Here is a 10,160-nt window from a genome sequence, read left to right on the forward strand (position 1 = left end):
CCAATCGATCAACTTTTCAGCGCAAACCGACATTCGGTTCTTCAGATTTGTGCTCTTGAAAATTCGAGTTGTGGCTTCGTCATATATTCACCTTAAGTAAGCCAATGTAGGATACGTCCAATTATATTAATGCAAATATTTATTCCAGTGACTCATTGCTGAACTTCCCCGTATTCAAGCAAGAATTACCTTCTCCACCACAAAAGCTAGGCCATGAAGTAATTAAAAGTACAAAAACCATTCAAGGCCCAAGCTCACAACAACAGCAACAACAACAACAACACCCCCAACAGCAGCAACATTCTCAGCATCCCTCTCATCATCAGACTCATCATCAACATACTTTGCAGAACTCCGAACAGCTTCAATCACAGCAATTACAACCGCCACAGCAACAACAACCACAACAGCATCACACTCAAGGTGATCAACAGCAAAGTTTGAACAACAACAGTAACAACGCCAATAATAATAATAATACTAGCAACAATGGAGGGCAGTCAGCATCGATTGGTAATGAGCAGGCACTCGTGCCGGGAATGAGCGGTAATGGGTCGGGAAGCATGGGCAATATGAGCGGCTTGCAGAATTTTATGCATGGCAGTCGATACGATAGTACAGGTGAGGAAACATTTATTTTTTTCTATGACATTGAACGTATGTCTCTTGAATTCCGGGTAAAGATGATGTCCTAATAATCAGAACGTGATATTGGTTGGATTGATATAAGAAACGGAAGATCAGAAAACGATATCTAAAAACTGTTACTGCAGAATATGAACATTAAAGATATTGCCTATAATGTGATCACGTGTTTATTACTAATTCTGGCGTTCGATTTGAATAGGTCGTATCAGTATAGGAATCACAGGAAAGACCTATACAAATCAAACGGCAGAATTAACCCTCTACTTCCCATGGTTGCACCATCGATTTTCGCCGAACTTGAGACAAACGGAATTAGAAGAACATGATTCGTTTTTTTTTTTGAATATAATTGTAATCTCATTAGTTGAACCCAACTGCCATCTAATTGTTTCAATAGTGGAACTATGTTATTTTATCTGTATTAATAAGATTTTAGCCCTAGGCTAGTTCATCTTGGGACCCACGCTTAACTTCCCTTCCGAAGGAAGAATGCACATTTTGTGAGTTTGTCGGAAGTGGGATTCGACCCCAAGTCCTCGGCGTGATAGTCAAGTGTTCTAACCATCACACCAGGTCCGCTCCTGTGGAACTATTGATAAACAATAAAAAAAACTATTGATTTTCAAATAAAAACTTTTTCGTTGATTTCGGAAAATTTGGCCAATTTTCAAGAACTTTTGTTCAACCACTTCTTGGAAACGCTTTCTTAGCATAGAAATAATTGTTCAAAGTCGTGGGAAGTAGAGGGTTGAACACGTTCCGGTCTTTAGCTGATTCTCTGTTTAACCTCATTAGCTTTGGTTGATATCGATAAGTTTTTCGGTGGTAATCAAAATCATACAAAGTCCCAATTTTTCATTGCATCCATTATGCAATCGTAAAGCATTTTCATTCTTTCTAGGAAATCTCGCTCAATCCAACGAGAATCTACAACGATCAGAGTCATTCCACGATGACAATAGGTAAATATCCAATAAATTTTACTCACGCGTTTGCAATCCAATGCACCAAATCAAAACCAAGCCTCAACAGTACATTCAATTCGTTCGGCAGGTTCCAGTACGTATTGGCTGCGGCCACTTCCATTGCCACCAAGAACAATGAAGAATCTCTCACCTATCTTAATCAGGGTCAAAGCTATGAGATTAAGTTGAAAAAGCTGGGCGATCTGTCGCCCTTCCGGGGGAAGATACTGAAAAGTGTCATCAAGATATGCTTCCACGAGCGACGCCTTCAGTACATGGAACGCGAACAGATGCAACTGTGGCAAGCTTCCCGACCCGGGGAAAGAATTTTAGATGTGAGTTTGGCTTCGGCCGGGTTTCCTTGATTCTGCTGAGTTTGACCGAACTTTTCGTCTTTTCCAGGTTGATATTCCCCTTTCGTATGGATTGATTCAGGTGCAACCGAATACGAGCAGTCTTCTGAACACGATTGAAGTTTACTGGGACGCCATGAAAGAGGTCGGTGTGTACATCAAGGTGAACTGTATTTCGACCGAATTCACACCGAAAAAGCATGGCGGTGAGAAGGGCGTTCCATTTCGCATACAGGTGGAAACCTTTTTGGATAGCTCGTTGAACGACGGCGGCGGGAACGGTTCGAATGGAATGGACAATACCGTGCGACCACTGCATGCGGCAGCTTGCCAAATTAAGGTTAATTCTATTTCTTTGATGGGGGATGCTCTCGGCCTTTGGTTGAAGAGCCTCAAATTCTTTGTTGCTTACACCACGGTGTGATTCTCTTTCTAAGGTTTTCAAATTGAAAGGAGCTGATCGAAAGCACAAGCAGGATCGTGAAAAGATCCTTAAGCGGCCAGTAGCAGAACAAGATAAATATCAACGCAGTTGTGAGTGTACGATTTTGACCGATATCACAACGGAATCGATGATAACTCCGCTGGTTGGCGGATTTAGTCCAGAGCAGTAAGTATTAGAAAATATACATATTATCGAACTTCTGGATCTGGGATGGAAACAATTTTAAATAGTGATCACCAAGCAAATGCGACCATTTTTTATGGCCACGCTCTCAATTTTATAGGTATGTCTTGTAATACATATCTACGATACAATCTTGCAGTGCGGTGTAGTCCTTATTATTCCTTTTCTCAGATTCAAATTCAAGTATATCTGTGCTACATGTGCTACCAACGCGTTCAATTCAACCCAAACATTACTTTTTCCAGCATCAAACGCAATATATCGCCACTTCTGGGAGCACCGAGTTCGCCAGTGCACATCAACAAGTTCGAAAACATCATGTCCACCTTCTGCAGCGGACCGGTCAACTCGGCCAACAAGCAAGCAGTAATGGCCGCAGCGGTGGCAGCTGCCGTTAGTAGCAACCCGATAGCAATCGGCAACGTGTCTTCGACCAACGGGCTGTGCAAACTGATGGACCAGAACGTTCTTTCTCCACCGCAGGCCAGCGTCGATTTGGATGACTATGTGCCAAACATCTCGAAGGACTCCAATCCGGCAGCGTTGGCTCAGTGGCTGAGCTATCATCGGTTAGGCGCGTATGCGAAAACCTTTTCGCAATTTGCAGGTTCCGATCTGTTGAGGTAGGTAATTTTGGAGCTGCAATAGGGTTTGCTATACATTTATTTGCCATGGTAGGGCCACAGAAGCATTTTAATGTACAGTATGAAATTTCATCATAATAATGTACATCGTCACACCGTTCTTTTGTAACATTTTGGCGGTAGTTAAAATTTCCAATCTTTCCTAAATCATTTCACCAATACTTGGAAAACCGGAAATCCTCAGTGAATTTTATTAAAAGGGGAAAAATCTGCAATACTCAGGGAAATTTTGCACCGACAAAAAAAAATAAAACATTGGGTTTTATGAAAAAAGTAGCGAATTTTATTAATTATCTACTCATAAATAGAGTCCACAGAGTTTACTACATAGTGGATATGGATAAAAAAATGATTATGTAGTGCTACAACGATTTTTCCAGAAATCCCGTAAGGGTTTCTTTCTGAAATTTGTTAGGTAATAAAACTCTTGAAATTCCTCCCTGGGTTTTCACAAGATTCCATCTACATTTTTTTCACGCCATTTGTCTTGGTATTTCTTTTTGAATTCCTTCCGGAGATTCGAACATTTCCTTCTAGGATTCTTCCCTGAGAATTTTTCAGGATTCCAGAATTCCGATCGACGATTCTGGAATTTTTAGAGGGATATTATACAGAATTTCTCTAGAGGTTTTCCCAGTATTGCTCCCAGATTTCCAGTGGGTTTCTACCAGGATTTCTTCCGAGATCTCCACAAAAGTTTCTCTCAGGACAGTGGCGTCGCGAAACCTCACTTTTTACCTGTGCACCGAGTATATTTTTTTTAACAAATTTGCTTGTAATAATTAGAAAATGACGAGAATAGATGCTTTCATTCATTTCTAGTTCGATTTTCATCATAAATCCCCTGCAATTGCAAGTTTTGGGGTCGGTGCACAGGTAAAAAGTGAGGTTACGCGACGCCACTGTCTCAGGATAAACCGCAGATTTTGTCGCGTAATTTCTGTTAGAATTTCTCTTGGGATTCCTCTGGAAAGAGTTCTTCCTGGGATTTTTACTAAAGCTCCTCCAAGGGTTTTAAGGTGTTTTCTGCAGGAATTCAGGATTTCTTCCGAAGTTTCTCCTGTGATTTAATTAAACAATTTCAGATAGATTTCTTCTAGAGTTTCTCCTCAGACAGAAGGTTCAGCTGGTATATTTGGCCGGGGTTCTGCTAAACCAAACTAAGCGCCAAAAACTTTATTCCGAGATAATTAAGCCTAAAGTTCAAACAGTAACAAATAAACAACAGCTAAGATTATTTGAAACTTTTCCACACACATGTAACTTACAAGCCTTCATTGACCATCAGAGATGAAGTATAGATGTAAATTATTTGAAATCATTGATAAAATTACATTTAATTTCTCAGCACTTTGCACTTAGTTCACTCTGGCTGAACAAAAACATTGGAATATGGTTTATAGTTCAGTTTTGCTGACTGTGTTTCTTCGTTTCAGTGAAAACCAGTCGGATTGTAAAAAAAAATCTCGATTTTTTATCGTCTATTAAGTTAAAATCGATATCACTCACAATCCTTTACAGGTTTAAAAATAGTTTGAAATATGAACAGCGGAAGCCCACCCAATGCAGGAATTTAAAACCAATTGATTTTTGTATTGTTGAGAATAAATTGATTCTAAAATGCAGTGGATTTGGTTCGGTCTGGCTGAATGTGATTTGGAAAAATGGCGATCAGCGCCATCGAAACAAAAGTGGATCCTCCAACATCCATATTTCTAATTACGTATTCAATTCTGTCACAGATTGTTACTATGAGTGGTTAGAAGTTAGAAATCTGACGGCGATGAGGAGAAATTGAAATGTTCATCATCTAGACCAAAACTAAAATATTTCGCTGATTCTATGGAATGGTTTACAGTTCACTCTGGTTGGATGCAATTTTATTTTTTGTATGTTCTGCCAAACAGAAATTTTGAATTTACTCAACGAAGAACTGTCAGAATTACTGGATTTTTATACGGAAAGAAGATTATCTTATTCTTCATACAATGGTTAATAAAACTCATTTTTTCAAAAAATGGTCTTTGGTTCGGTTTAGCAGAACCCTGACCATTTCCCAAAGGTTCTCACGGGATTTCTTTTGATATTTCTCGGAGTTTCTTCCGTGGCTTCAGAAGATTCCTTCCGGTGGTAATCCTGGAATGTCTCTTAGAGTTTTTTTTAAGAATTTATCCTGGACATCTTCCCAAGATTTTTTGAAGAATCTTCTGGGATTTCTGCAGGAGCTACTGCTGGTATTTCTCATGGAGTTCGTCTCATGATTTTATTTTCGGATGTTTTTCATTGCTTTTTCTTGTAGTAGATTATCTAATTTCTTGCAGTGATCCACCTGAGATAATTTTCTTACAGATTTTCTCTGGGTTATTCCCAGAGCTCTACTCGGAATTTCTACCAGAATTTGTGCGATTTTTTTCAGAGTTTTTCTCGGAATGTCTTTTGAGAAAACTTACAAGATTTCTTGTAGGAATACCTAGAGAAATATCTGAAAGAATCCTGGTCAAATTTTGAGAAAACCTTTGCCTATTCTTCGTCACAGAGTACAACAGTTCTTGAAAGAATTAAGCAAAGGATCAATAAATCTGTCGCATTTTCCTTAAAATTTAAAAAGTTTTCTCACTGCTTTAGTCATCCGTCCGTACTTTCTGCACGCAGTTTAGATGTTCTAGGAAACACTCGTTCCATCTTTCAATTACCGTAAAACGGGGTATCATTGATCAGCGGGGTAACATTGATCGGCTTGACCGACCTGATGAAATGTTCAAACAAGCATTTTACATTGAATCAGTTTCTGTTATCGAAGGGTATATCGTAATCTGATATTATTTAGCTATTAAATGGCATGTAATTCTTGAAAATTTAATTTCATAAACATTGAAATAAATCGATTTTTCCATAACTGTGATTCGTAGCGCAATGAGATACATGGTTAAACATTTATGCATGGCATGAATACTAGGTACAATATGAGGTTCAAAATCACTGTATTACTTCAATCTGATATCCTAGAGTTGGATTTAGTAAACGAAACTTTTATAAAAATGCTCTTTTTCAGTAAAATATACGATTTATTAAAAGTAGGCTATCAAATCCTTAAGCCATTGTCTACCTTTAGGCGTTATTCGCGGTTTGGAGGATTTTAATCTTAAAATAACTCAAAAAGTACATAACTTGTAAGAATTTGGACAACATATTCGAAATCAGCGACCCCGGCACATATCTAAATGTTTCAGAAACTTTACTATTATGTCTTGCATTTCGTTGTTCAATACAAATGTTTTGTTTTTGTTTTTAGAATGTCCAAAGATGACTTATGCAAAATCTGTGGATTAGCTGATGGCATCCGTATGTTCAACATACTTCATTCAAAGTAAGCCGATTTATATGGTATCCTCCACCAACTTACCTAACCATATTGTTTTAGGGCTATTACACCACGTTTAACTCTATACGTGTGTTTCGAGGGAAGCACATATCATGCCGTTTATCTGCACTCCAATACCATATCGGAGCTAACACATAATTTGCAGAAAATTCCGGGATTCCTTGATGCCGTACAATGTTCGCACACAGCCGAAAGCAGCAACCCGTGGGCCTCCAACTACCAACGTGCCTTGAAGAATGCGGTCAACGGTGCCGCCGGTGGAAACAAGTATTCCAGCATCACCACAAGCGACGTCCACACGTCCGTTCCATCGCCTTCGTCTCCGATATCATCATCTTCGCTTCCGCCAAGACCGAACCTGTTGATCAACGGCCCCAACGGAGTCAACGTGCTTTTAACCGAAGACGTACTGAGCAACATCAAAGATGAGAGCTTGTTCCAACTCGAAGTTAAACCGAACGGAAATGTCCTTATGAAGGCCATTTCAGCTGCAGGCAGCACTACTCCTGGCAGTGCGGATGAGAATGAAATGAATTAAAGGATTCCTTTTATTCGGAAATGCTCAACCGTTCTCTCTTGCAGATGGTGTTTTGATTTATACTCTGTTTTATGACGTAACTGTTACCATTTGTTGTTTGACGTTCGGTGTTGGATGTGCTTTTTATTTAAACATATTTCACGATAAACCATATGATGGACAAACTTCATGTTATATCCATTAAAAATGTTGCATGCATGAGCACATATATAGGTCCTCTTCAACTGCTAATTTCACCCGTATCTTATAGAAAGTGATTGCCAGAAAGTCTATTGAATAACATTAAGTCAACATTAAAACATGGCGAAACAGATAAACATTGTACAACATTGTCGAAACTGAACGTACCGCACAAACAACAATCTCTGCATCACAGATTTTTTTTTGTTTCAAAGAAACAATTGCTGCATTTCCTGGATAATCAGATTGTGTTTCGGTAAGTTTTGGCGAAGCACATATAGTGAATATACGTAACCTATGAAATTTATATTTTATGATTTCGTTGAAATTGATTGCACTCATTGAATAAATCACAAATATGGTACATTATATGCGTGCAGAACATCAAAATTTTCTGTTCTAAAAGAAATTTGTTGACATATCCATATTTCAAAACAGGTTTCATATCCATCTAGTTGATCATTTAAAATATATATTCCCGAGAACGATGCACATCAAACTTATTGGAAATGTCGAAGAAATAGCATGTCTGACTGTTATTGCGTAACTGTCCCATCTAAATAGGAAACACAACAAGTTTGGGACTTATTTGCGCTTACAGGTAAGATAGCCTAAGTTAGTCAGAATTCAAGAGAGTGCAGGCTTCCATTGAATCACATACTAAATTATTTTTTGGAGTATGTTTCTTTTAAGTGCAATCATCACGTGAAATGTTTAACTTTCAAAACTGTGTCTCTTGTGTAGATTGTTGTCCAATAACCTTTTAGCGCGGCGCATTTATTCGTATAGTAATGTTAGAACTTATGTTTGTCCGTCAGTCCCATTACCCATTTTACATTAAAAACTGATTTCACAAAAAAAATGCTAGAATTCTTCATTGTTTCTGATGTGCCTCGTTTAGTAAAAGATAACCTTTAACCTATCTTGCTACAAAAGAACATTCAATGCCAAGCACTACTTTTACTAACAATCAAATGTATTGTAGCCATAGAACAGGATGCATTTGTGATGCAAGTAGAGAACGTGCCGTGTCGATCAGATCAATCATAGGAGATTTTTCACAAGTACAAATAAGAACTGGACCCCTTTTATAGTAAAATATATAAGAGCCACCCTACAAAGGGAACCACGTGAAATATGGCGAAGGCGGAATTATTAACGTGCCTTACCGATGTAGCTGTGAAAGTACAGAGAAACAAAATCATCACATTTTAGAGGAAGAAATCGTACACACAACAACAATAATAAAAAAAGAACACTATTAAAACACTGGAAACTAGAAGAATGAATCCATTACTAACAAAAGAACTCATACCGGTACTTTGCAGCATTGCATGTGATTAAATGTTTTAAAATTCTTGTGGCACAAGTTGCTACCGTGGCTGGATCAGTTTTTGATGCCATGGATTCTGTTTTTTTTCTTTTATCTACAACAATCAAAAATGTTTTCTAGACCTATGTTCTTTAGACGAAATATATGTTATCTCAAATAAAATTGTAGTTAGCTATATGATTCTCTGTTGTTAATAAAAATAAAGTGAAAGAAGTCAACCAAGTCAGGGTAATGATAATGAGTAAAGCAGGGTTAATAAAGTAATATTTTTTCTGTAAATGCAGTGACAATGTTTCTTGACGTACAGGGTCGGTTGAATTAAGTGGAAGGAAATAAAATTCGCTGCGTTTTTATACTCATCTTTTCCTTTGATAACATTTACACAATCGTAAGTAGATATTGGCGGGTTGAAACACTCTTACTTAATTGGCTTCGTAGTTGAAAGAAATCAAATAAATTCCTTGCATTATTTTCTGTAACTAGAGTAGCAGATTTTCTTCATAAAAATGGGCAGCTGCTGCAAATAAAAAATATGTTTGGGACACAGTCTGAATCTCAGCAAGAAAGTCGTTACTTTTTGTGACTTGAAGTTTATTCCAGATCCACAAAGCTAAATCAAGTGCGTCTTTATGTTCTACATTCAAGATTTTTTACCAGATTTTCGATTCCAGGACCAGTTCCTGGAGATATGTTCGGCGCACATATCTGCGATAATTGACGAGTAGCTTGTGACATTATGCCATATGAATAAAGCTGAGTAAATACTCTTTACTCAGATCTCTCAAGTTTCACAGAGATTTGCTCCAAGGCTTCATATAGATTTAGTAAAGAGTATTTACTCAACTTTATTCATACGGCCTATTCTTACGGAATCGCATCTCGAAAAGCTGTTGAATGATCAGAAAATCATTTTATGAGAGCGCATGCTTATTACACCTAGGACTCGGGATCGAATCTAGTTTTATTCACCGAGCTCGGCTGTGCAAATCTCGGTTTCTGAATTTTATCCGAGACTCAGCTAACAAACTGGTAGGTTGCTAGACAACAAGGCATGTTATACTGATTCTCGGCATTTATTAGCTGAGATCTTATTAAAACATTTAACTGACTACTCGGCTGTGCAAATCTCGGCATACGTAAACCGAGATTCGGCATTCTAAATTAAGTGTGTACTCTCAGGCCCAGTTTAAGAATGTGAGGGCCCCTTAGAGCTACAAAAGTGATGCGCAAAAAAAATCTTTGTTTTCAAACAGTATTTGAGCAATCTGAAACATAAAGTTAATGTGTAATAACCAAAACAAAAGGATTTTGTGGGGACCCCTTAAAGTCGTAATGGTATCTTGAGGTAACCGGATCAGTAGTAAACACCAACTTTGCAGGTTGTCCAGCGTAGGAGTTGCATAAGTTCCACCATCTGCAGCACTGACGTAGATGTTACCTCCGTTTTTGCCATTCAGGTGTTCATCGAAGGCTTCTTCCACCTCTCAAC

At 38.1% G+C, this 10,160-nt stretch overlaps 1 protein-coding gene across 4 annotated transcripts in view; it reads left to right on the forward strand.

The window, feature by feature from the left end:
* Positions 1–8,848, forward strand: part of LOC109431629 (upstream-binding protein 1) — a 113,979-nt gene extending 105,131 nt beyond the window's left edge. For 3 of the 4 annotated variants that reach the window (XM_029874525.2, XM_029874528.2, XM_029874530.2), the window contains 8 exons: positions 149–621; positions 1,550–1,610; positions 1,681–1,948; positions 2,016–2,306; positions 2,404–2,576; positions 2,840–3,217; positions 6,531–6,605; positions 6,660–8,848. In XM_029874525.2, coding sequence (XP_029730385.2) covers positions 149–621; positions 1,550–1,610; positions 1,681–1,948; positions 2,016–2,306; positions 2,404–2,576; positions 2,840–3,217; positions 6,531–6,605; positions 6,660–7,158 — 2,218 coding nt within the window. In that variant the 3' untranslated portion in view covers positions 7,159–8,848. The remainder of the gene's footprint in view (positions 1–148; positions 622–1,549; positions 1,611–1,680; positions 1,949–2,015; positions 2,307–2,403; positions 2,577–2,839; positions 3,218–6,530; positions 6,606–6,659) is intronic. The other variant, XM_029874529.2, reaches the window with a different exon arrangement.
* The last annotated feature ends 1,312 nt before the right edge of the window (positions 8,849–10,160 follow it).

The sequence above is a fragment of the Aedes albopictus genome, chromosome 2, assembly GCF_035046485.1.
Source record: "Aedes albopictus strain Foshan chromosome 2, AalbF5, whole genome shotgun sequence".
NCBI lineage: Eukaryota > Metazoa > Arthropoda > Insecta > Diptera > Culicidae > Aedes > Aedes albopictus.